The following is a 27,255-nucleotide window of genomic DNA, read 5'->3' as shown; positions in this document are numbered from 1 at the left end:
AGGTATCAACGACAGAATTTATAATGAAATCCCTATCCTATTGTTAACCTGATCCATGTTGTAAGATTAACTATTGGGCTGGCCAAAGAGTCCATATGGTTTTCTCCCCATAAAATAAAAAACACATTTTTTATTTTCATCAATAACTTCATGGATTTGGATGTATGGAGTAGTGTTGGCTGTCTCCTGCTTCTGGCTCCTAGTGGGTAGAGGCCAGCGGTGCTGCTAAACATCTTCCAATACATTAGACAGCCCCAAAGCAAAGAATTATTTGGCCAAAATATCAATAGTACAAGAAACTCATAAACCACTTTTGACATGTTTGATCAGTCACAGCACCTTCACACACTGTACAAATCTTTTTTTTGCGTTTCAATTGCATGTCCACCTTTCTTGACACAATGAAGCATAATACGCCAAAAATATTCCATATTTTTCAATATTAAAATGCCTGCAAGCCCTGGCTGGTGTAGATCAGTGGATTGAGCCCAAGCTGCAAACCAAAGTGTCGCAGGTTCGATTCCCAGTCAGGCCATACACCTGGGTTGCAGGCAACATCCCCCAGCAACCACACATTTATGTTTCTCTCTCTTTTTCTCCCTCCCTTCCCTCTCTAAAAATAAATATAAAATCTAAAAAAAAAAAATGCCTGCACAAAAATTCACTAATTTTGTTTTTTAACGCATACTGATACAACAGCTGTCCTAATACAATCTAACAAAATTGTTTCAAAAGAAGTTAAAGACAACTAAGCACTACTAGAGCCATCTTACAGAAAAAAGGTATCGTTCTTTTTGGCCAACCCAATATATTAAAAGAAATGTGGGGGGTTTTGTTTGCTTTAAAAGGGCAGAGGAAACCACTGGCCACTTCTGAATGCCAGAAAAGCTCCCTCCAGGCTTTCATTTTTTATAGCTGAAGAACTCAGCCTACTTTTAAGTTCTTTTACTGATGCCATCCATTTCCATCCTTGGAATTCATTTTCCCCAAACCCAGTTGGATCCAAATTCTCCAGCTATTCTTTTATCTTGGGGAATGGAGGAAGATGCATTTCGGATCACTCTAAGACAAGAACTATACACCAGGAACCATCAACTGCCAAAACCTGGTAAGTTTTGTGACTTCCTCCACTTCTCTCCCCTGTCTGTGATTACTAGAAAAATAGCGTGCCCGCCATTCCTTCTCCTGTGCCAAATGATGATCATCGCATTTAAACTCTGCGAAGTCTTCAAGATAGTATTGCCCATTTTGCAAACAATAACACTGAGGATAAGAGAAGGAAAACAAGTTGACCAACTACCAAAACGTAAATTCAAAACAGGGTCTTAACTTCAAAGACTTTCCGTTATTTACGCTTTTAACACACTGCGGTATTTTTTTTTTTTCACCTTCACCTCCGCGTGTTGTTCACTATTCCCAGGAGACCTCCCCCAAGCCCGTAGTGGCGCCAGGGCCTAAAAACTAGGCAATCCCTAAAGGCTTATTTTAAGCCAGGTCTCCTTCCCACCTTGTAGACAAAAAACAGGGAATTCCTGGTATCCGTTTTCACGCCCCAAACGTTCTCGTCGACCTCTTCGTTTCTTGGCCAGACCTCCCAGGCCTAGGTTGCTTCAGAGACCCCGCCAGCAAAAACCCCGTGCACACTCTTATATGGCCGTTCTACGCCACTACGGGCCGGGGGAAGTCGGGTGATCCGCTTGTTACCCTGCAGCCAGGAGGATGGTGTAGATATCCAACGGATGCAGAGATCCTCCAAGGTTTAAACCACTGCCAACACCAAACCGCCGGCATCAGCCATCAGATCGCAAAATGGGGACTTTCCGGTTGGCGCGCGGCGGAAAAGGCCCCAACCAGCGCCCAAAGAATGTATATAAAAATTTTTAATGCATCGGTCTTACAGCCACCCCGAATTGGAAATTATTTAAACATACCTAATGGCCGTCACTTTTTCTACAAGAATAGAAAATGGGTAGACTTTTTAAAGTAGATATTTAAAAATTGAGTTCATCGGGCACTTCCGTGGGCAGCCCCACAGACCCGCACGCCAACAGGAGGGGACCTCGCGGGGCCGGAAACACAGAATGGGAACCGACATGGCGGATCTCAATTCCCCGCAAAAGTTGTTAGGGGTGCCTTCGCCGCCTGAGGGAGCGGGAGGAGGCCGCTGCTCCGAAATCTCCACTGAGCTCATTCGCTCCCTGACAGAGCTGCAGGAGCTGGAGGCTGTGTACGAACGGCTCTGCGGCGAGGAGGTGGGAGGGCTGAGCCTTTATTTCAGAAGCATCCAGGGACAGTGGGCGTAGGAGCTGCCAGCTGGGAAATCCGGGCTGTGGAGAGCTCTCTCCCTGCCGAGGGAAACAACAAGCACCTACTGGAGAAGCAGGAGTGTAGTTGAGTGTGGTTCTTGGGACCTGCCATCTCCCTTCACTGTACATGATGCTTCCAAGCTTGTTTTCCCTGTTACCTGGTTGATGCGCCCCCCGACCCTGTTGATTTCTCTTGCTTCTAATGACTTGGTGCCTCCCACTCTCATCGGGAGTAAAGGTAGATTGAGAATATAAACCAATTCTCCTGGTTCTTAAATTAAGAATAAAGGCTCTCTTGCTTTGGCTTAGGAATTTAAAAACTGTGAAATGCTTTCACCCCGTTATCTTGTTTAACCAGTAGTCATTGCAAATAAAGGTGAAGCGGTTTAAAACTTCCTCTTGTAGGGGATGCCTTGGGGGTATAATTTTAGTGTTTCGGTTAAATGCAGAGTTTTGTAGAAGCTTGAGGTTTTAAGACTCAGGTACAATTGCCTAGTCTTAGACAAGTCACTTCGTCTCTTGTACCCTTGCCATTGTGTCAGATGAGGGGCGTGGACTTTGTTCTCGCCAGGATTCCTTTCAGCACCTAAGGTTTTATCTCCTTTCTGCCGCCTTCACTTTTCTATGGCAACCCGATTGTGTCAATACATTTTTTAATGTCAGTTGGGTTTCCTGCCGGTCAAGAGAAAGAGATCTAATCCCTGATCAAGAAATTTAGTGGCTGTTCCCTAAAACCAAACATTTAAATAAGGTTGAGCACAAAAGGCAGTTTCAGCGGGAGAAGAGGGGATCATTGACATCTTTGAATATTTTCAGTTATTAACGTGCACCAGCTGTAGCAGTTTCTGATATGTTTTTCAGCAAGATGTGCTCTGTAAAATTCTGTACTCTTGACTGAACATTCCTAAGCTTGCATTCATTGAGTCTGTCGGCACTTTGGGGGGAAATTAAGTCAATCTTACAGACAGAGCAATATTAGTTCTGTATTTGATAACTGTCAAATGAAGTTTCCATCTGGATCCTACTGGACTATTTTAATAGAAATGTATAGCTAATATTAATGGCTGTTATTGAACCATAAGTCACATACTGTGTTAAGCACTTTGTTATCTTGTTTGGCTCACACAACCGTCCTATGGGGTATCTGTTACTAGCCCTACTTTACAGGTGAAAAACTTAAGCATAAGCAGGTTACATTAATTGAGGTCATGCAGTAAATGGCTTAGCTGAGAGAGAATTATATACTATGGAGAGACTTTCTGTAACTGCCACTTTGGAGGTTTCTTTTGTTTAGCCATTGTATTTTAAAGGCATTCCTGTGTTAGGCACTATGCTAATGATATCGAGTAAAGGTTTGTTTTCTTTGTGGTTTCTGCTAACTGAAATAAGATGCACATAATCTTATGCAGTGTGATAAGTGCAGAAATTATGTATTGTTTGTTGATGTTCTGAGGGGGCTTGGTGGAAGGAAGGAAGACATTTGAAATGGCATTCACCCTTCAGCTAAGTGGTTGGGTTAGATAACTCTTAGAGTTCCTCTGAGCATTCTGATGACAGGATGTTTCTTTGTGTTTCAGAAAGTGGTGGAAAGAGAGCTGGATGCACTTTTGGAACAGCAAAGCACCGTTGAAAGTAAAATGGTCACTCTCCATCGAATGGGGTGAGTCTGTTCATCTCAGCAAGAGCTATTGGGAATTGCAACGCTGTCCACTGCATAAGTTATTTTCCCTAACTTTGTTACAAAATGCCAGTTGAGTGTGAAACATAGAGGAGTATTTCCTCAAGGTAAAGTGGACACCTAAGGGTATAGTTAAGTAGTTTTCAAAGTGACCTTGATCAGCAGTATCAACATTACCCACACTACCTGAAAACTTGTTAGAAATGCAAATTCTAGGGCCTCACCCCAAACCTACGGAAGCAGAAACTCTGGGGATGGTTCTCAGGAATCTGTATTTTTAACAAGCACACCAGGAGGTTCTGGTATATGACTCAAGTTTGAGAACCACTGTTTTTACAAATTTTGTGTATTTGCCAGTCATAAAAATTGCTCTGTGTTCTCATCATCCTCTCAGATTGTTGGTTAGTGTATTTTTTGCTCACTTATTAATTGAGAGGGAAAAAACAATTTGGAGAATCTGTTCGCTGATTCTTTGGCAGTACCTATTTAGCAGTGTTGTTAGTAGTTATAGAAATTAATTGTTTATTAAGCATAGGCCTGAGTTTATAGTAAAACACTCTTAGGGAAGAAAAGCTGTTAGTAGAGTGATTTAAGCTAAGAATTTCGGGAGGTACAAAAGAAGTAGAAGACATAGTCTCCATCTGCAAAAACACTTCCATCTCTTATTCCTACTCTCTGCCACTATGGACATATGTGTGTGTGCTGACAATGTGTTATCTCTAGTCCCAACCTGCAGTTGATTGAAGGTGATGCAAAGCAGCTAGCTGGAATGATCACCTTTACCTGCAGCCTAGCTGAGAATGTGTCCAGCAAAGTTCGTCAGCTTGACCTGGCCAAGGTAATCCCATTATAGTGTTTTGTTTTGTTTTGTTTTGTTTTAATTTTATTTATTTTTAGAGAGGTAAGGGGGAGAGAGAGAGAGAGAGAGAGAGAGAGAGAGAGAAACATCAATGTGTGGTTGCTGGGGGCTGTGGCCTGCAACCCAGGCATGTGCCCTGACTGGGAATTGAACCTGCAATGCTTTGGTTTGCAGCCTGTGCTCAATCCATTGAGCTATGCCAGCCAACTCATTATGGTGCTGATGTTTGAGTTAAGAGGACCGTAGAAAAGCCACCACATTAGAAAATAGAGCTGCAGCATCCAATAGAAATCTAACACAAGACACCAAAACCAGACAAAGATATCATAAGAAAACTCCAGACCAATTGCTGTTATGAATATAGACATAGAATCTTTCAACAACACTAACAAACCGAATCCAACAACACATAAAAAGGACTATACTATGAGCAAGTGGGATTTACCCCAGAAATGCAGAGTTGGTTTCATGTATGAAAGTTAATCTAATATACTATGTCAGTAGAATAAAGGACAAAAACCATATGATCATCTCAGACTCAAAAAAACTAATTTACAAAATTTAATACCCTTTATAAAAACACTCAACAAACTTGGAATAGAAAAGAACTTCCTCAACCTGATAAAGGCATCTGTGGAAAACTCATAGAAAGCATCATACTTACTGGTAAAAGACTAGTTGATTTCCCACTGAGATTAGGAACAAAACAAGGATATCGGTTCTTGCTGCTTCTCTTCATCATCTTACTGGAAGTTCTAGCCAGGACAATTAGACAAGAAAATGAAATAAAAATTATTTGGATTGGAAGATATTTAATACCAATAACAAATGTACTTTTAAATTTTCTAGTAGCCATTTTTTAAAAAGTTAAACAGAAATACATGAAAGCAATTTTTAAATATGCTCTATTTAACTCATTATCTACAAGATCATTTAAATATATAGTTACTAGAAAATGGTATTAATGAGATATTTTATCTTCATTTTTATACTAAATCTTTGAAATCCTGTGTGTATTTTATGCATACACACCTTAATTTGGACTAGCCACATCTCAAGTTCTCAGTAGCCACATGTGGTTAGCAGCTACCATACTGAGCAAAATAGCACAAAGTCTGGACTCTTGAAGAAGTCACTCTCCGCCTTCGTGTGCCGTGCGAAATACCATAACTTTTCTTGATCTGTTTGTTCAGATTCTGCAAAAATAACCACAAAACTAAGCAACACAGACACCAACTCATGTATTAGAGGTTACTTTTAAGCATTCTTGCTCATTATAAAAGAAAAACACTTTCCATGCATTTCATTTGTCTTATAACTTGGTTTACAATGTCGCATTTCCAAAATGTCAAATACAGGAGCTCTCCCTCTAGGGAGCATGCCCGTGCCTCTCCCATCCCTCTCTTTCCTGCTCCAAGGTTCATCACCTTTACCTTTCTCTCTGCTAAGCTGCTTTTGCCTCTGTAAGTTGTTTGCTGAGCCCAATTCTTTTCCCTCTGTGACTTCTAAATAAACTTTTGTTACAGTTTGAGTCTTGGCTCTGAATTCTTTCTGAACCAGAACTCAAAAAAAAAAAAGAAAAATGTTTATAAGTAAAATTTCAAATACATTCTGATTCTATTATAAATTTAACAATATAGCTCTGGCTGGTGTGGCTCAGTGGATTGAGCACCAGCCTGTGAACCAAAGGGTCACCAGTTCAATTTCCAGTCAGGGCACATGCCTGGGTTGCATGCCAGGTCCCCAGTGGGGGGCACGTTAGAGGCAACCACATATTGATGTTTCTCTCCCTCTCTTTCTTCCTTTCCCCTGTCTAAAAATAAATAAATAAAATCTTTAAAAATAAAAAACAAAAAAATAAATTTAACAATATAAGCCAAATATAAATATAGATAATCCCTGTTTTTCCATTAGTTGAATGATCTGGTCACATAAATTAAATTGCACAATACTTGTCAGGGGTTTCGGTCATTAGCAACAACAGTTTTGTGAATAGCCGTGTTTTTTAGTTCACTGGTGAGGGCTATGAAGGACATATGGTTAACCTTAATCTCCCTACCTTCTGAAGAGATGTCTTTGAAAGAACAGAACATTGTTTCTGAGCACCAAGTCTTTTTGCAGAACCGCCTCTATCAAGCTATTCAGAGAGCTGATGATATCCTGGATCTGAAGTTCTGCATGGATGGTGTTCAGACTGCTTTGAGGAATGAAGATTATGAGCAGGCTGCAGCCCACATTCATCGCTACTTGTGCCTAGACAAGTCAGTCATTGAGCTCAGCCGACAGGGCAAAGAAGGTCAGCATCCCAGACTGTTGATCTCTAGTTAAGTTACAAGCATCTGTGATCTGAAGTAGACACACTCAACCAGGAGAAGGGCATTTGTGGGGGATTTTTTTGTTTTTTAATAAAAATTTTATTTATTTATTTTTAGAGAGGGGGGAGGGAGGGAGAAAGAGAAGGAAAGAAACATCAATCTGTTTCTTCTCATGTGTACCCTGACCAAGGACCAAAGCCATAACCCAGGCATGTACCCTGACCGGGAATCGAACCGACGACCTTTCACTTTGCTAAACAATGCCCAACCAACTGAGGCACACCAGTCACAGCAAAAAGGGCATTTGTTGTCAGGAAATGTCCTTATCTGGCATTAGACCCTGTATGGGGCCTAGACCATCCCAGGGCAGTGTTCTTATTCCTATTTTCTGGAAAAGGAGACAGTCCAGAAATACTATCCTCTGGCCAGTGGGTTCTTTCCACTTGCCCATGTTGCCTACTTAAATTAAATTCTTAACCCTGTAATCTGGACCTTCTGTAATCTCAACTCACCCTTTCTAGCCTTGTTTATTTCAAGCCTTATTTCATGCTGTTCACTCCATCCATGCATTGTGCAAATACTTACTGAGCTCCAAATGCCAGGGCATATATAGTGGACCCTTGAACAATATGGAGGTTAGGGGCACCAACCTCCCACATAGTTGAAAATCCTCACGTAACTAGAGTACTACTTACAATACTGTGCAAATATTCATTTTATCTTTCTCTTTATATTCCTTTGGTTATTTTATTCCCTTTCCTGTTCAGGTATCAAAATCCTGCCTATCATTTTTTTGTAACTTTTAAAAAATATTTATTTTTAGAGAGAGGAGAAGGGAGGGAGAAAGAAAGGAAGAGGAACATTATCAGTTGCCTCTCACACGCCCCCAACTGGGAACCTGGCCTGCAACCCAGGCACGTGCCCTGACAGGGAATTGAACCAGCAACCTTTTAGTTTGCAAGCTAGTGCTCAATCCACTAAGGATTGAGCAGGACTCAAAATCCTGCCCATCTTTGAAAGATGGGATGTCACTTTCTTTAGGAAGGCTTTTCAGATTAGCTCAACCAGAAATGTGACTTGTGGGCACCTTTATTATGACATCTATCATATACTGAATTTTATTATAGTTATTTGTGTACAAAGCTTATCTCTTTCACTCAATTACAACTTCTGTGATGATAGGATGATGGCTGATTTAGCTTTTAATCATCCATATTGCTAGTATGGTATCTTACACAGAGTAAATGCTTAATACGTATTTTTTTGAATGAAAAGTGGCATTAATTTTCACTTTCTCCCCATTGCACAGGGAGCATGATTGATGCCAACCTGAAATTGCTGCAAGAAGCTGAACAGCGTCTCAAAGCCATTGTAACAGAGAAGTTTGCTGTTGCCACTAAGGAAGGGGATCTGCCCCAGGTGGAGCGCTTCTTCAAGATCTTTCCACTACTGGGTTTGCATGAGGATGGATTAAGCAAGTTCTCAGAGTACCTTTGCAAGCAGGTATGGCCCCTGATTGCTTGGCAGAATAATGATATGGTTCTCTGCCTACAGATTGGAGCACTGAGTAGATCCAATGTCTGTGGATACATTCTCGCCTCTGGATTTTACTCCCCTTCTCTGCTCTTGCTATAGCTTGGCAGGACTGGATGCATGCATTCATTCAACATTTGTCTGTTGCCAGTCTGCTGTGTACCAGGCATGGCCTAGACATTTGCCAGTGCACATTTATTTCCAACAGACCAAGTGAACATAAAGAAAATTAAAATGCAAATTCTCTGACAAGTTGACTTAACCTTTTCAAGTGTCAGCCAGGAACTGGCTTCTTTTAAAAGCGTTCTGAATTGTTGGTTAGTGGTTCAAGGACTTCGTAACCAGGACTGAGTCTCAGAATAAGCCACAGTGACATGAAGCAAGTTAGGTCACTTGAGGTTAAATTCTGAAAAAGAAGCAGGCTCCAGTTAAAGTCTCAGCCCCCTTCCCCTACCCTAGATGGAGAGAAGCAAATCCTAGCAGGCATGTGAGCAGAAGACTGTCATTTTTTTAAACTGGATGTCGGAGTGCATCCTGCCCTTTCCCCTGAAATTCTCTAATAGAACCCTCATCTGCCATTAAGAAAAGTAAGACAGTTCCATATGTGCTGACAGATTTCACTCTCTAACAGATGTGGTTTGTTAAGTCAACAGTATGCTACCGTTCCTGTTTAAGTGAGGGGCGTGGCCATAAAGGTGTACGCTTGCGTAGGCATGGGGTGTTTCCGGAAGGGCCAACAGTAACCACCTGTAAAACGGGGGTTAGGAGACCAAGAGGCACGGGTGAGAGGAAGAGCCACTGTTCACCAAACACTCCTCTGTTCCTTTTGAACATTTAAGTCTTTGTGTTTTACCCATTCTTAAAAAAAGTAATCAATTAAAAATAAAATACAGCTGGTCTGTGGTACTTTTTTAAGTCATTACTTTGTCATCTGGGACCTTGAAATGGCTTCTACTTTGAATCCTTTACAAGCCCCTTCAGCCCAGATTCCTTGTGCTGCTTAATGAAACACCATTAATGATAACTCTGAATTGCACCTAAACACGATTATTGAAATGGGGGGCTCTCTCCCTTGGCTAGTGACAGTACAATATTTTCAACAAGAAGAAAAGCATTATTTATGCCCCTGAGTAGAAGGAGAGCTGCTACCACTGTGCCGAGCTTCTTGTCTTGCCTGAGGCTTAGACAGCCCAGAGCTCTCCAGTGCAGTTCCTCTGTGCTGCTGAAGCTGTCAGGCACCAGGGAACTGTGGGAAAGGCAAGGCGATGGGAACTCTTTTTGAAAAACTAAGGCTAGCCTTTGGTCTGAGAAATATCTGTGTTTTGTTTTGTTTTGTTTTTCTTCAGGTGGCCAGTAAGGCTGAGGAGAATCTGCTGTTGGTGCTAGGGACGGACATGAGCGACCGAAGAGCCGCGATCATCTTTGCAGACACGCTCACTCTCCTGTTCGAAGGCAAGCTGCTCTCTCCACCCGGGGAGACTTCAGACATTGTCCTCGCTGATCACTGCTTCCTGGCCTTTCTTCTCTCTCCACGGCCTGATGCCTTTAATTTAATCCTGTACTTTGCTGTATACTGGTTTATTGGAGAATTAACTTCCCAGTTCAATATCAGGTTAGCAGAGATTAGTCTGATCCTCCCTAGCCCTCAAGACCAAACTCTAAGAATAAATTTAACCATTAAAACACATTACTGGGAAGAGAGTAATGCTGGTTTTTAAAGATGTTCCTATAGAAACTGTCAGTATAACTTAGGAAAGGCTTTCTGGCATACCAGGCACAGAGCATATTTAACAGACAGTTTTGCTCAGCAACTTCCAGCACTGACAAGAACCATATGTACTCATTTTAGGAGGTACAGCAACCAAAAGGGGTTGAGTTAGACCCTGGATCAGCCTTGGAAGGAAGAAAGGAGTGTATTTTGTGGGAAGAATATTTGGAATTCAACCCTCTCACATTCTTCTTTCTAGGGATTGCCCGCATTGTGGAAACTCACCAACCAATAGTGGAGACATACTACGGGCCAGGGAGACTTTATACCCTGATAAAGTACCTGCAGGTGGAATGTGACAGACAGGTGGAGAAGGTGGTAGACAAGTTCATCAAGCAGAGGAACTACCACCAGCAGGTGAGCAGGGGAAGCTACAAGTGGTTTAGAAGCAGGATTAACAGGGACACTGAACAGAACAAACTGGAGGGAAAAGAGAAAAAGATGCAGACAGAAGAAAAATAAATGCCAAATGCACACCGGCCTGCATCTTGCCCATCAGGACTTGAGCTGTTCTCAAGACACTGATGGCCTTGGTACTAGGTCGAGAAGGAACTGGAAAGGGCTTCCTGAAAGGAGCACCACAGAAACATTAAGCCAGTTCTTTATCACAGAATGTGCAACTGTGCTTTCCAGTGGCATGATAAGAATTTTATTTGTGGAGATCCTGTTAAGTGTCAAGTAATACAGTTCACATTTCTCCTTCGTTCCCTTAAGTGCTGAAGGTAACATTTGCTTTTTCAGAACTTTATTTCTCCATTGGAACACTATTAGCATAACCTTATGGATTGTATTTATTTACTTTTACAGAAGGGGGAGGGAGAGAGAAAGAGGGAAAGAAACATCAATGTGCAGAGAGACATCCATCAGTTGCCTCTCGCACACCCCCAACTGGGGACCTGGCCTGCAACCCAGGCGTGTGCCCAGTCACAAACAAACTTGTGACTTTTAGTGGTGCTCAATCCACTGAGCCACACCAGCCGGGGCACCAGTTGCATCTCTTTAAATGAAATAATAGAGGTGAGCTTTACCATCTAAATCAAGTAAATCTTTGGCTCATCATCCTTAAAGCCTACTTTTGACCTGCCTGTTAAGCAGACTAAACCTAAACATTCTTGTATGCCGGAAGTTTGGATACCACCAGCAAAAGGCAGATGGAGGAGAGTGGGGAAAACCATTCTCATTTTTGGTGTTTTGCAGTTTCGGCATGTCCAGAGCAACTTGAGAAATTCTGCCACAGAAAAAATAGAACCAAGGTAATAATCCTTTTTTCTTTGTGTTTGAATTGGCAGTCATATATCATCCAGAAACTAGTGTTACAATGTGCTCTGTGTTTTAAAAATATTTTATCTGTGGCTGTTGGTTTTCTTTAGTGGATTATGTCGTATAAACAAAAATGTGTATATAGCATGTGGTTCATAAGGAATAATAAATGGTCACCAATACTTTTGAAGTTCCCAAAGTGACTCTCCTCTCCCTCCCCCAGAGGTGACTACTATCCTAAAATTTTAAACTTTTATGTTTTCTAATAAAAATCATACATGCATGTTAAAAGAAAATCCAAACATTATAAAAATGTATTCATTCAATCAGCAAATTTTTACTGCGCATACGTTACATGGCGGGCATTGGCCCTTCACACTGGGAACATGGCAGCAAACCATGAAAGTGAGCAAAACAAACCTAGTTCTTTCTCTGTGGCATCTCTGGTCCGTGATGTTTACCATGTGCCAGACATTGTTCTAAGCACTTAAATATTGAGTCATTTAATCCAGGCTTCCTCAGCCTCTGCACTGTTGGCATTTGGGCTGGTAGTTCTTTGTTGCAGAGGACTGTGCTGTCATTGTAGGATATTTAGCATCCCTGACCTTTACTAACTAGATGTTGATAACACACTCCAGGCAACTGCAAATGTCTCCAGACACCAGCAGAGTCCTCTCAGCTGAGGATCACTGATTTAATCCATAAGCAGTTTTTACTAATGAGGAAGCCAAAGCCTAGAGAGGTTGCATGACTGGCCCGAGGTCATTCAGGTAGAAAGGGGCAGAGCCAGGAAAAGAATCCAAGCGGTCTGACTCTGGGGTCATGCTGTTAACCATTGTGACATACTAAGGGTAGGGCACAGGAGAACATGTTAATGAAGGAATATAATCTAAGCTGATGAAGTTCAAGGAAAAATTCCTGAGGAAATGACCTTAGATCTGAGACCTTAATAGTAGTAAGTAGGAATAAGAGGTAAACAGTGTTCCAGAGAGAGCAGGGAAAGTATGGGCAGAAGGCCTTGTTTTTGAAAAAATGGAAGAAAGCCTGTGTTGCTGAAGTACAGAGAGCTGGGGAGAACCTGGTACGAGATGCATCTGAAGAGGGTTTTAGAGTTAGGTCATTCCAGGTCTGGTGTCCTAAGAGCCATGGAAATCTTGATTATGATACAACCAGATTTATGTTTTGAAAAGGTCTTTTGGACTTAAGTGTGGAAAATGAGTCAATTTGTGTATGTAAACTGAAATAGAGGTTCAACCTCTGTACTTTTTAAATGTACATACCAGTTACCCTAGCACAATTTGTTGAAAATACTCTTCTTTTCTAACTGAATTGTCTTAACGCTCCCCTTGGAGATCAGTTGACCATAAGTGTGAAGGTTTCTGGACTCTCAGTCAGCCTGTAGATGTGTCTCCATGTCAGTGCCACACTGTCTTGATTGCTATAGTAAGTTTTGAAATTGGGAAGTGGAATCCTCCAACTCAGTTAGTGTTGTTTTTGTTTTGTGTTTTTAGATTGTTTTGGCTATGAATGGATGTGGGACAGTTTATTGACATGTCCCCAAAAATCTCATCACAGCTAAGTTAGAAGTGGGGGAGGTGTGTTTTCTTTCTCATGAGGCATAGATAATGTTTTCTTAAACGAACAAAAACGCACCTTCCAATCTCTTATTCAGCCCCAGCAGGATTTTAGGGGGTAGGTGACTTGGGTGAAACATGGAAGTGGAACATGTGGTTGACAGCTGTCTCTGATTGTAATTGGGTCAGCAGAGCCAGGATGACCATCTGGCAGACCTGGTCCCGGTGGGGAGGGGGCGTTTGGGACTTTGCTGTTGTCTGAGGGAATCCAGTGTCCTCCTGCTTATTTCTTCTGCCTCATGTGTCTCAGGGAACTGGACCCCATCTTGACTGAGGTCACCCTGATGAATGCCCGCAGTGAGTTGTACTTAAGCTTCCTCAGGAAGAGGATCAGCTCTGATTTTGAGGTGGGAGACTCCATGGCCTCCGAAGAAGTAAAGCAAGGTAAAAGGCATTTCCCATATTCCCTGGGAGGGCTGGGGCATGGTTGGCACTGTTCTTTCACAGTTAAGCCACAGATCTCTTAATAAGGAAATAAGGTGGGGGTATCTATGGAAAGATGACTCCCAGGAGAAAATCTAGACTTAACCAAATTTAGGGATGGGACTGGGCCTTTGAAGCCATCTAATCACTTTACAGAGGAGGAAGGCTAATGCCCAGAATGATTAGATTATTTTCCTCTGCTCTTTTCCTGACCAGCTTTGTTTTAGGGACTGGTATTTCAGTGTGTGATAATGTGCATGTGGTGGGGTTGGGGGGAGGGAGGGAGGGAGGGAGGAAAGAAATGTATAACTTCATGAGGGAACTTTTAGGAGGGAAGAATATTCCAAACTGGGTTATAGCAATTGTTGCAAAACTTTATAGTTTCTAAAAAAATCATTGAATTGAATACATACACTGGGTTAATTTTATGGTTCATAAGTTATACCTCAATGTAGTATCGAGATATCATATTGAAAAAACAGTGTATAGTGTAAAGAAAGGGTACACAAAAAGAGTATATAGTATAAAAAGGCTTTCACCCTCTCCCTTAGTCTCTCAGTTCTCTCAGTCACAATTTTTGAAGAGATAAATACATAAAAAACTGTGACAGTTCTTTTTTTGAAGACTTTATTTATTTTTAGAGAGAGGGGAAGGGAAGGAAAAAGAGAGGGAGAGAAATATCAATGTGTGGTTGCCTCTCACACACCCCATACTGGGGACCTGGCCTGCAACCCAGGCATGTGCCCTGACTGGGAATCGAACCAGTGACCCTTTGGTTTGCTGACCTGTGCTCAATCCACTGAGCCACACCAGCCAGGGCCATACACAGTTCTATTTTATTTATAAATTTACTCTCTAGGTTTTTAAGAATATTTAATTCCTGCTGGGGAACTATTACAAAATTCCCCAAAATTGGAGACTTGAGACCAACTATAACTCACTACTCAGAGCTGTGCTGTCCAATATAGTAGCCATAGCCACATGTTAACAATTTAAATTTAATTAAAATGAAATAACATTAAAAATTCAATGGATAGAGCACAGGCCAGCGAACCAAAGGATTGCCGGTTTGATTCCCAGTCAGGGCACATGCCTGGGTTGTGAGCCAGGTCCCTAGTAGGGGGTACTTGAGAGGCAACCACACACTGATGTTTCTCTCCCTCTTTCCTTTCTTTCCCCTCTGTCTAAAAATAAATTAATTAATTAATTTCAGATCCTCAGTCACATTAGCCACATTTCACTTGTTCAATAGTAACTACTATATTAGACGTCACAGATATAGAACATTTCCATCATCACAGGAAATTTACTCACTTAGAGAATGAAATGTATTATACCCAATATATTTTTATTCTTTGCCTAAAACTTACATCTTTTGAGTCTTACTAATTAATTTTAAGGAAATAATGAAAAAGAAGTTAAAAGTTCTTTGTACGAAAATGTTCACTATATGCCCTGACTGGTATGGCTCAGTGGATTGAGAGCTGGCCTATGAACTGAAGGGTCACCAGTTCAATTCCTAGTCAGGACACATGCCTGGGTTGCAGGCCAGATCCCCAGTAGGGGGCACTCAAGAAGCAACCACACATGGATGTTTATCTTCCTCTCTCTCTCCTGTCCCCTCTCTCTAAAAATAAAGAAATAAAATCTTTATTTAAAAAAGTTCACTATAATCTCCAATTACTCTGATTTCTAATTATCTGTAATAATTGCAGAATATTTGAAAATAACAAGGTGTCTTAATATATGAGAATAGTTTTTAAAAATATAGACTCTCTACCTGATAAAATATCATAGTGATTAAAAATAAATAAGCTAAAAGAAGAAAAATGCTGTGTATAAACACTGAAAATATTTTATGATATAATTTTTAAAGTACAGTACAAAATCATACCTATACTTATCACCATGTAAATTATGTACAAATTTGAAGTAAAGACTAGAAAGGAACGTGAAAAAATGAAGAAGGTTGATCTGTTTCCCTTGAGGAACAAAGGTGAGTATCCTTTTCTGGTTGTCCCCTAGAGCACCAGAAGTGTCTGGACAAACTCCTCAATAATTGCCTGTTGAGCTGCACAATGCAGGAGCTGATTGGCTTATATATTACCATGGAGGAGTACTTCATGAGGGAGACTGTGAATAAGGTAGGATGGAGGACACATCCCTTGGAAATGGGGTCTTTCTGTCCAAGAAGCCAGGCTGCAGGAATTGGCCAGGCATGTCACATTTCTTGGTCCTGCTTTGAGAATACCCATGCATGCAGACTGAGTGGCACTACTTGGTATGGTTAGAACGCCTCAGCTCCGCAGGGAGTCTCCTTGTTCCTGCCTCCCTAGAGGTAGGCAGGTGAGGAGCCTCGGGGAAGAAGTTCCTCTCCGACACCTTACATCCCAGGTAACAGCTGTCCTCAAAGCAAAGGTCCCAAATACTTAATTTCTTAACATAGTGATCAATAGGGAAGTGAGGTATTTTAATAAGGAGTAAGGAGGATCCGCCCCCAGCTGTGACCAGCATAAACCATGTGGGGAAAACATGGACAAGGAAGGTATAGAAAAGAAAACAGGGCCTGTTCCAGAACCAGCTCGAACAGCGACATGCAGAACTGGGGCCCTTATCGGGTGCTTTGCCTTTTGGTTAGGCTGTGGCCCTGGACACCTATGAGAAGGGCCAGCTGACATCCAGCATGGTGGACGACGTCTTCTACATTGTTAAGAAGTGCATTGGGCGGGCTCTGTCCAGCTCCAGCATCGACTGTCTCTGTGCCATGATCAACCTCGCCACCACGGAACTGGAGTCCGACTTCAGGTGTGCTTGCCACTCTTTCTCGTTTCCAGGAGGCATAAGGGTCCTAACTGTGATTGCTTCCTAAACTGCATTTGTTTCTTCCTTTTTTTCCCTTTTGATAGTCGTTCAGTTGTATACAGGATATAACCTCTTATCCATAGCACAACATCCCCGGCTCCAGGCAGCTGCACGGCAGCCACATGGCTCTTGGGCCAAGTCCCTGTTCCGTTCCCTGGGCTGGATCGGAGGGGTCATTGGCCCTCAGACCTACAGAGAACAGGCAGCTCAAACGAAGTAAGGCAGTAGTTGTAATAGTAATAATCATAGTTACCATTGCTACAGGCCAGGCACTACGCTAATTGCCTGCTCTTGTTCAGTCCTAATAACAACCCTGTGAGGTAGGAACTATTAGCTCTGTTTTATAGATGAGGACACTGGGGCTTAAGGAGATTCCATCCCTTGTCAAAGATACCACATCTTATACATGGTGGAATATGGACTAGGGTCCAGAACTGATATCTCAAATCCCATTCTCCAGCTCTTCCTCGGCCCTCCCTTTTATTAAGCTGGACTGCTGAGGTTGTTGGAGTTCAGTGGTAATAACTGACAGCCTCACAGTAAGACGAGAATTGGCTAGCCTTCTCTGTGCTCATCCTCAGTGCCCTCGAGGGGTGTTGGTCTCTCGTACCCTGGCTCTTCAGGGTCTCCTACAGTTGTCTCAGGGATTGGTTATGCCCCCCAAAAAGCAATTGTGCTGCCGGATCAGGGTAGGGGGCCCTCTCGTCCTCTGTCCTGGAGGCCACATGGAGCACTGTCAGTCCCCATCCACCCCCACATGCCGTTCTGCCCCCCAGGGACGTCCTGTGTAACAAGCTGCGGATGGGCTTCCCCGCCACCACCTTCCAGGACATCCAGCGTGGGGTGACGAGCGCCGTGAACATCATGCACAGCAGTCTCCAGCAGGGCAAATTTGACACAAAAGGCATTGAGAGTACTGACGAGGCCAAGCTGTCCTTCCTGGTAGGTCGCCCCACTGGCCGGGAGCTGGGTTGGTTAATTTCAAGAGGTTAAACCGTGACCTCTAAGCAGCAGTATAGCCTTCAACTGGAGCCTTTTCTTCTAGTGTCTGTGTAGAAGGAAAACTCCTTTAAGAAAAGCTCCTTCTAAAAGGTTCTGAAACCATTTGTTACCCAGGGATGTATTTCCAAGGAGCCTGAGCAAGGAGAGACACTGTTCCTTGCCTGGAAACCTGGGTGTTTCAGATTTCTGGAGTGCTCATTCCTAACAGCACTGCCCAGCTATTCAGGGCTCTACCCAGCATCAAGCTTGGCTTGCGGCTGCCACAGAACCAGCTGGAGTGTGTGTGCCAAGCCCCCAGAACACTCCTCTGAGGACAGTCCCCCAGCACGGGTGGGGTGCCACTGCTTTAAGCCTCCCAGGACTACTTCTCTAGCACACGTCTTAGGCTTTCAGCTTTCTCAGAAAGGTGGCCTTATTAAAGCCCTTAACTACCCAGAATGACAGATGCGATGAAGCCGTGAGTCTTCCCAGTTGTGGGATAGCTGGCACAGGAGAAGCATGGGAGGGTGAGAGGATTTACAAAAGGTAACAGCTGGTTTGTGATGAGCTAAAAAGAACACAGAGGAGTCCTGAGCTCACATCCGGGCTTCCCTGGCACTTGCTGTCTTGGCACAAATGGGAACGGCACTGCCAGAGGTCGTTCTGCTTTGCCCTTATGTTGGCCGGACTCTGGTCTTCTTGGCTCCTGAGGGTCAGAGGCTGGAGGAGACGCAATAGCAGAGCTCTCAGTCAGTACACAGACAGGGTCTCTGAACGCCCTGCGGTTGGATGCAAAAGTGTATACATGTATTTTTTTTCTGGAAACAGGGTCCTTAGTGTTTTAAATTCTTAATTCCCAAAAGAGTTCAGAGCAGTTACTTTGTCAGAGAGAAACGTAAACATGCCACCATCTACCCCAGCTCCACAAGGAAAGCCCATTAACTAGTCCTCAGCCAGATCTGGGATCAGGCTCTTTAGGCAGCACCCTCTCTTCTTGTCATTGAGAATGTTTTCCCTGGGCAGGGGTTCTGTCGATCTGGAATGTCACGGTTGTTGCCAAAAAAGTATCAGCTCCAAGAAACTGTTGCTTCTGAGTATGGTGCTTTGGGAGAACTTTGCCAAAATGTCTGGCAGCCAGCTTCATATGATCATGGATTGACTTAAATTTTTCCTTTTGTTTACATCCATTCCATTTTTTACAGAATGTATTTCATTCTTTCCTTTCTCTGCTCAGAAATGACTTCTTGTGACCTCCCACAACAAAACTAGGCGTCTTTGCCCTGCAGTTTGTTCATGGCCCCCGATCCACCCTCCACTCGTCCTCTTGTCCACCACTTGGCCCCCGAAGTCCCCATTGGGCTAATGCCTGTGCTTTGATGCATTCGTGCATTGGCTGCCCCCATTCAGGCAGTTTCACTGTTTGCAGGCCCAGGAGATAAGGCAAATGAGAAAGGTAATGCTGCCCTGGCCAGTGTGGCTCAGTTGGTTGGAGCGTCATCAGTGCACCCAAGGGTCACTGGTTTGATTGCCTGTTGGGGCACAGGTTGCCCGCAGGTTGCGAGTTGGAATTGGGGCGTGTACGAAGAGGCAGCCAATTGACATCTTTCTCTCTCACATTGATGTTTCTCCCTTTCTCCCTTCCTTTCTTTCTACGAGCAATGAAAAAATGTCCTTGGCTGAGGGTAAAAAAAAAGAAAGAAAGATGATGCTGAATGCTTCATGACAGGTTTCTAGTTTTTCTGATGCCAAGTACTTAAAATGTCATCACTCCCACCACAGGGCCCATTTCTTATGTCACCCTGATTCATTTGGTTGTCAAGATGAACTCCCCACCAGCGCTGACATATCATTCACTGTGAGCTGGGATAAGCCCATTGAGTCCTAGCTTACAAGGGCTGATGGTACGAGGAAATTTTGAAATCAATACCATTTGAACCCAAATCCATTTTCCTCTCCTGACATTACTGTTGGTGCCCTTCAGTGCCTTAGAAACATTTATATTGTCATCTTCATCCTTGAGTTGTCATGACAGTGCAGTTAATTCCCCAGAGCAGCTGTTCACAGCCTGGTGTTGAGGCACACTAGTTAAAGGCCTTGAACCTTACCTGTCCTCAACAGCACAGCCTTAGCGTGGTCAGCAGTGAGACCTTCCAGTATCGGCTACAGGACACCAGTTAGGGAAACATTCTCAGGAGATAAGGGAAACATCCTAACCTCAACTCCACCCCCTGGGGTTCTGGGATTCTTCTCTTACCCTGAAATTCCGAAACTCATCTCTTGAAAGTTGGCTCCTCCCTGCATCACCTCCGCCTCCCTGGTCATGCCATCAGCACACCGGTTCAGAGGCTCGGTGATCCTCTCAAACTTCAATTCCTTCCCTACACAGCCTCTAGGTTAGTACTCCCACCCAACAGCTGTGCTCATGGGGCATTCACCTGCTTCAAATAATCCTCAGTGTCACCCCATTGTCCACAGGCCAGCGTGGCACCAAGTTCCATTCTGACCTCACGCACCTCTGCAGTGCCTCTTACCGTTTTCCTACACTTGTCTGCGCACTGCCTCTGCTGATCCCCGAACACCTTCTGCAGTTTTCTGCCACTCTGCATTTGGTTATGTTCTTTCTTCTCCATAACACATTCATTCATTCAACAAATATTTATTGAGAAACTTCAGGCACTGTTCTTGGTTCTAGAGCTACACTGTTCAGTATAATAGCTACTAACCACAAGTGGCTAAGTTTAAATTTTAAAATCTATTTCTGTGTTGCACTAACCACATTCCTAGGCTCGGTAGCCACACATGGCTAGAGACTACCACGCTGGATACTTCAGATTTAGAATATTTTCATCATCAAGAAAGTTCTGTTGGACAATGCTCTACTAGAGACACAGCAGTGAAGAAGACAGACTAGATCCCTGCCTTCAGGGACTGTCATTCTAGTGAGAAAGGCAGGCAAGAAACAAACAATATCAGATCATCCTGAGTGACATTAGGAAAATATTGAACTGAGCAGTGGGCTAGAAAGAGGCTGGTGGGGGTAGAGAAAGGTACTCACTGTTGTCTCCTCTCAGCCGTGTTTCAGCCTCTTAATATTTTAGTTGATTTGAGAGAGAAAGAAACATCAGTTTGTTGTTCCACTTATTTATGCATTCATTGGTTGATTCTTGTACATGCCCTGACCAGGGATGGAACCCACAACCTTGATTCTGGAATGTCAAGTCTATGAGGGGGTGAATTTTATCTGTTTTGTTAACTGCTTTCTCCCTGGTGCCTAGAACAGTGCCTGGCAGGTAGCAGGTGCTAGGTAAATACTTGCTGAATGAATTCTTGACTGACCTTGGGGAATCATTCCACTTTCCGAGCAGTTTTGTTCACATCTATGAGCTGGCTTGATAATACTTGTTTTGCAGAGGGTATTTGGATGAGAAAAATGCTTCCTGGGTGCCAGGCTCTCAGGAAGGATTTCTTTAATGTGTGTCAGCCTTTGTGTCCCTGACCTGGATGTGGAGGTTTGGAGCCTCAGGGTTTCTCCCAGACCTGTGTGCCGAAACATGTGGGAAAAGACCTGAAACCTTGGGTCATTACTTCTGAGGTCGTGTGGCTTTGCTGCCTTGGCGTCAGGCAGAGGAGAAAGGGCGAGCCTGGTTCACTATTCCGCCCACCCGAAGACCTGGGGGCCCTGCCTGATGACAGTGCTGTGGGCCGTCCCTAGCCCTCCTCGAGCCTCAGGAGAACTGCTGCCAGCCGTTCTGGCGCTGGGCTGGGCACAAACACCGATGAGCGAGAAGTCACACTCTTTTGTCTCATCTCCCAGGTGACTCTGAACAACGTGGAAATCTGCAGTGAAAACATCTCTACTCTGAAGAAGACCCTGGAGGTACGGAGGAAACTGCCTGCCAGCTTTTAGCCACTGCCACCTTCCCTGGCCTCACTTCAAGAGGGAGCCTGTGCACTCATCCTGGCGGGGACTGTGCATGCCCTGGCATTGAGCCAGCTCTGCTTCAGAGCACTCGAGGGGGTTCACTAGTGTTTGACTAATGAGTCAAGGGGTAACAGGGCATCTCGACCAGCATGAAAAGCTCCGGCCCAAGATTTGAAAGATCAGAGTTCAGATTAGATCTTCTAGCACATTAGCACGTGACCTTGGGCAAATCCCTTAATTCTCAAAGCTATAGTTCTCTCATCTGTTAAATGAGGTACATATCTCCACCCTACTTCGGGTTTGCTGGATAGCCTAATAAAAAACAGGGTTGAAAACACTGTAAGAACTATAAAGCCCTGTATAATATTTGTAAGAGATTAAGTTGAGACAGGATCACCAAACATTGTGCAAAGCTGGTTGCTGTTACCAGTTTCTAAAGCAAGGCTGCATAGTATAATGAAAATTGTTTGCACTTGGAAGTCAGATAACCCGGGGTTCAAATCTCCACTTGACCACCGACCAGTTGTATAGCCTGAGGCAACTTCTGTAACATCCCTGAGCCTCAGTTTCCTCATTTGTAAAACAGGGAGGATGATCTTTACCCCACAGGACAACTGTGAGAATTGAACAAGATAATATAAAGCACCTGGTACATGAGCAGGATGCAGTGATAATAAATTGTATTGCTAGTTGCAAATAACCTCATGGACCAATCACTTTAAGTGCTAAAAGACGAAGGACCCAACTCTGCCTCTGGGAATGGAGGGAGGCCAGGGTCCTACCTCCCTTGTGACACTTGTACTGGGGAGGCTGCCTTGCTGCAGAAGCACAGGGCTCAACGTGCAGACCAGTGGTGAGTGTCAGCTTTAGGGCTGAGGAGGCTGGGGGCCAGCACACAGGGAAGCAGGCCCTGGCGCTGACCGGGTTTCTGGGTGCTCGGAGAGAACAGTCAGGTGGGAGGTGACAGTAGTACTGTGAACTGGCTAGATTAGGGAGTCACCCCAAAAGGGCCTTAGAGTGCAGTAACATGAGAGTGATACAAAGTACCAGTAGCACAGTGTCTGTCATACTGTGTGTACTCAACAGGGTGACTGTCATTGTTTTTAAGTCATGGCATCTGAGATTATACTCCTGACTTCATCTTTAACTTAGTCTGTTGGATTTTGAAGTAAAATTTTAGGAAATACTAGGAATGCAGAACAGAGCTGGTAGAATTAGCCAAGTGAAGGGAAAAGGGATAGCAATGAGCTAAAAAAACAATTCCCATAAATCCTACCAGGTAGGATTTACTTAAGGTCAGGCCTCCCCCCTTTAGATTTGCATTTCACATGTGTTCTTAATCCATCAGCAACCCATGAGGTCAGCTGGCATGATGTCCATTTTACAGATGAGGTTAAACAGCTAAAGATAATAAAGATTGGAGCTGCTGCAGGACTGGAGGACCTCTGCCTTCTAGATCAGTCCCTTTGCACCTCTCCCACAACGCTACTCCTGCTGTAGCCAAAAGCACAGACTTTCTAAGGAGGCTACAAGAAATGTGGGCAGCTAGCAGCCCAAAAAACATGGTGAGCTTCAAGCAGCTCCCCTTACAGAGTTCTGTACAGCTGGGTTGTAGTGTGGGGATTAGGAACAGGCTCTCTGGAGCCGGAATCCCCACCTTGAATCCCAGTTCTACAACTTCCTGCTCTGTGGCTTTAGGTTATTCACTTCTCTGTGTCCAATTTCCTAATCTGTAGAAGAGGGATAATAATAGTACCTACTTCATAAGATAGGTACTTTAGTTAATGAAAATAAAGTGCTTAGAACAGGGTCTGGCATACATAAACAGATAAATTTTACCTGTGATCATGATGATCTCTCTTGGGCTGCCAGGTGACAGGATTTAAAACAGGAGTTACAACAATAGCTAGCATGTCCTTAGTGCACACAATGTGCCAGGAACTAGGCTAAGTAAGCACTTTGTGCATCATTTCATCCAAGCACCATGGAATCAGGAATTTGTAGACAGTGAAACTGAAGTCCAGAAACTTGAAATCACTTGACCAAGGTCACTCAACTAATAGGTGGCTGAGCCAGGATTTAACCTAGGAATGGTTCTAAAGCAGGGGTATCAAACTCATTTTCACAGGGGGGCCACATCAGCCTTGAGGTTGCCTTCAAAGGACCGACATAATTTTAGGACTGTATGAATGTAACTACTTCTTAACTGTTAAGGACTTGAAATTACATTCAGCCCTTTGAATTTAAACTGGTACCTCCAGATTACAAAGAGGGAAGTCAGAGCCAGGCAGTTAGCCACCAGGACAGAATCCAGGTTTCTGAAACCCACCCAGGGCTCTTGCCTAGGATCAGCCTTAGCTGTGCCCAGAGAAGGCCTGAGAAGGCCATTTCTCCTGAAATGGCTGGTTGCAGGTTGCTGCCCTCCCCACTTTCCTGTGGCCCATGCACAGAAGCCCAAAAACTGGTGTTCTCCCCTAGAGCGACTGTACCAAGCTGTTCAGCCAGGGCATTGGAGGGGAGCAGGCCCAGGCCAAGTTTGACAGCTGCCTTTCGGACTTGGCTGCCGTGTCCAACAAATTTCGAGACCTCTTGCAGGTAAGTCCCAGATTCAACAGCTGGCCGAATCCTGTGCCTGTGTATTGCTGAGAAGAGTGTTACTGACTTACTGTGGACTATGTGCATAAGGAAACAGAGAGGAAGGGTGTGGGGGTAGCATGCAAGCCACTGAAACTGTGCAAGTTCCTTGAGACTAAAGGCCCGTTGGTTTTTCAGCAGTGCAGTTATCACATTGACAGGCTAGCATTCTGGTCTTCTAGAATCTCCACTTGGCCCCACTGTGTCGAGAGCCCTGAGAAAGGTGCTCTGAGGGAATGGAACCACGTGGTGTCACGGACCCGCTGCTTGACCTTAGGCACAGGTGCTGCCAGTACCAAGAACTCAGAAGTCTCTTCTTTTGAGAGTGTACACACCAACCTCTAGGCCTTATCTCTGACCTGGACTTCAGCTGGCATAGATCTGGAGAGGACTGGTTGTTCTTGGCCTCTTTTATCAGCATTTTCTGTTTCACTTCAGACAGCCTGCAGATGGTCTCAGATCTGGAAGAATGCCCTGGCAGTCAGGGGATGGGGTAGGAGAGAGGAAAGGCATGGAGAGCTGTGCTTTGTGGGTCTGACACGTCTCCACCTTGTCCTTCGCAGGAAGGGCTGACAGAGCTAAACAACACAGCAATCAAGCCGCAGGTGCAGCCTTGGATCAACACCTTTCTCTCTGTTTCCCACAACATCGAGGAGGTCAGCCTGACCACTGGCAGCCACCGAGCACAGGATTATCCCCTTGTTCCCCTAGTCCCCAGCTGGAGGGCAGTGCAGCTGCCTAAATCAGTGATGTTCCCCAGTGCACCGCCAGAATTTTTACAACATACAATACCTGACTATTGAGTCAGGGGCACTGACCTCTTTTCCCTTAGATTGTCAAATTGAAAAATGACAACAGCTAACACAGCAATTGATGTCTGGTATAAATGAATTAAAATTTTACCTATTTTTTTGTCGGATCAGCAAAAAGTGAATTTTTTGATGTGCTGCAGAATTTTAGTAATTAGTTTATATGTGACATGAGATGAGGAAAGTTGGAACTTGCTGGTCTAGACTTGTCCTTAAGTGCTTCGAAGGCCCATTTCCCTCACACCCTCGTGGCCTAGCTTCCTCCCAGGAGACAGGTTGTTCCACAGTCAGAAGGGTCAGAAAAATATTTACAGGGAGTTTGCCTTGAACTGATACATCCTCTTTTATTGAGGCTTTTTTTTTACCTTACCTATCATCAACTTAGCCTTTTTTTAACTTAAGGATTTTATTCTTATAGAACATGAGGCGCTAGAGTAAATAAAAGCCAGGATCCCATGTTGTGTGAGCCACAACCACAGCCCGGGCCGTTTTCCAGTGGGAAGGGTGCTGCAGAAGCAGCACAGTCACTGCCCACTGGGGTGTCCGAGCTGGTTTTAAGGTGGATGAGTCAGAAGCTACAGGGGAAGAAGGACCTATTCTGTTAGAGGGGTGGAAGTGGGGTGAGGATGAATGGTTCTTGGAGAAGCCCTGTGACCCATCTCACTTCCTAACAACAGGAAGAATTCAACGACTATGAGGCCAATGACCCTTGGGTGCAACAGTTCATCCTTAACCTGGAGCAGCAAATGGCAGAGTTCAAGGTGAGCAGGGGGTCTGGGGACCAGCTTATGGAATTACCCACTCCTGCCCAAACCAGCAGCCTACAGCTCCTCATCATACTCCTGCTGGGAACCCTGAAAGTCCTTCCAAGTCCCAGTCCATAGAAACACTCCCCGATGGCTTCATGTAACCATCCCTATCCCCCAAAGACCCCACCGTGTAGGCAGAGGCGTGGGTAGGACTCCCACTGATGCCTAGCCTCTGTGTGCAGGCCAACCTGTCTCCAGTCATCTATGACAATCTGACCGGCCTCATGACCAGCTTTGTGGCAGCGGAACTGGAGAGAGTGGTGCTGAAGTCCACCTTCAACCGGGTAAGGTCCAAGGAGCACGGGTCCCCAGCTGTGTCATTTCTCCTCCGCGGAAGTTGGGTCCTGTCACTTGCATACCCTATTTGCTACTCCCAGGCCTTGCATATCTAGACCCAGTCCTTCCATGGCTTCTGAGGCCTTAGAGCTGATTGCAACCACCTAAAGCTCTGATGGACCAGAGGGCCAGCTTTGAACAGTGACGAGGCTTGTGTTTCCTTGCAGCTGGGCGGTCTGCAGTTTGACAAGGAGCTGAGGTCACTCATTGCCTACCTTACCACGGTGACCACCTGGACCATCCGAGACAAGTTTGCCCGGCTCTCCCAGATGGCTACAATCCTCAACCTGGAGCGGGTATGCAGGGCCCCCTTTGCCTACCCATGGAAAAGTATCTGGGCAGAGAGGCGAGAGGCATAAACCAAATTTGGATCCTGCCGGAACCTTCTCCTTCCTGGGCACCACAGCTTTGAATTTGGTGGAGCCCCAGGCCTTCTCTCAGGATAGTCCCCTCCTTGCTGACTGTCTCTGTTCTTCCCACAGGTGACGGAGATTCTAGATTACTGGGGCGCCAACTCCGGCCCATTGACATGGCGCCTCACCCCTGCTGAAGTACGCCAGGTGCTGGCTCTGCGCATCGACTTCCGCAGCGAGGACATCAAGAGGCTGCGCCTATAGCTGCCAGGGTGAGCCCACCCAGCCCATTACACCTCAGGGCCCATTCCCTAAGTGGCCATAGCCGAGGAATGAGCAAGGCTCTCTGGCACCAGGAGAGGTCTAACAGCCCAGACCATTCCACCACTGACAACAGAAATAAGGCATTGACTGACTCGTCTCTGCACTCAGACCTAGCTGAGTGGTGCTCTGGGAGCAGCCTCTCCCCACCAAGACGTGGGTTCCCCTGGACTCCTGATGAGGTACGAAAGTCAACCCGGGCCAGCCTTGTCCATGATGGTCATGATGTCATCCCTGGACACTGCAGCAGACAGACTGCCTCCCTGCAGGCGCTAAAGGATCTGGGTGCATCTGGGAACCTAGGAAATTAGGGTTACTCCAAGAGGAGGATGTGATATTTATGACCACCCTGATTAAAGGAGACTCCTTGGAGAGATGCCAGCGTGCTGTTTTCAGGGAGGGCTGGGTACTGCGGGGAAGGCAGGTACCAGTTGCACTGAAATGAGAAAGCA

At 44.6% G+C, this 27,255-nt stretch overlaps 2 protein-coding genes across 3 annotated transcripts in view; one reads left to right on the top strand and one right to left on the bottom strand.

The window, feature by feature from the left end:
- Positions 1 to 1,817, bottom strand: part of SF3B3 (splicing factor 3b subunit 3) — a 43,553-nt gene extending 41,736 nt beyond the window's left edge. Inside the window, exon 1 of one of the 2 annotated variants that reach the window (XM_045818697.1) lies at positions 1,508 to 1,817. The gene's annotated coding sequence lies outside the window, so the exon portion shown is untranslated. The remainder of the gene's footprint in view (positions 1 to 1,507) is intronic. The other variant, XM_045818698.1, reaches the window with a different exon arrangement.
- A 264-nt stretch (positions 1,818 to 2,081) lies between these two features.
- COG4 (component of oligomeric golgi complex 4) lies at positions 2,082 to 27,177 on the top strand. The gene is made up of 19 exons (XM_045818524.1): positions 2,082 to 2,252; positions 3,884 to 3,966; positions 4,708 to 4,822; positions 6,965 to 7,139; positions 8,468 to 8,661; positions 10,038 to 10,143; positions 10,659 to 10,816; positions 11,657 to 11,712; positions 13,604 to 13,737; positions 15,802 to 15,920; positions 16,415 to 16,581; positions 17,415 to 17,580; positions 21,434 to 21,496; positions 24,020 to 24,136; positions 24,739 to 24,831; positions 25,662 to 25,745; positions 25,976 to 26,077; positions 26,297 to 26,425; positions 26,612 to 27,177. The coding sequence occupies exons 1-19, from the start codon at positions 2,082 to 2,084 to the stop codon at positions 26,744 to 26,746; spliced, it is 2,367 nt and encodes a 788-aa protein (XP_045674480.1). The 3' UTR covers positions 26,747 to 27,177.
- The last annotated feature ends 78 nt before the right edge of the window (positions 27,178 to 27,255 follow it).

This window comes from Phyllostomus hastatus, unplaced genomic scaffold (assembly GCF_019186645.2).
Source record: "Phyllostomus hastatus isolate PE091 unplaced genomic scaffold, TTU_PhHast_1.1 phas_scaffold_345, whole genome shotgun sequence".
NCBI classification, from domain to species: domain Eukaryota; kingdom Metazoa; phylum Chordata; class Mammalia; order Chiroptera; family Phyllostomidae; genus Phyllostomus; species Phyllostomus hastatus.
The sequence above is the reverse complement of the archived record's forward strand: the minus strand, read 5'-3'. Positions and strand labels throughout refer to the sequence as shown.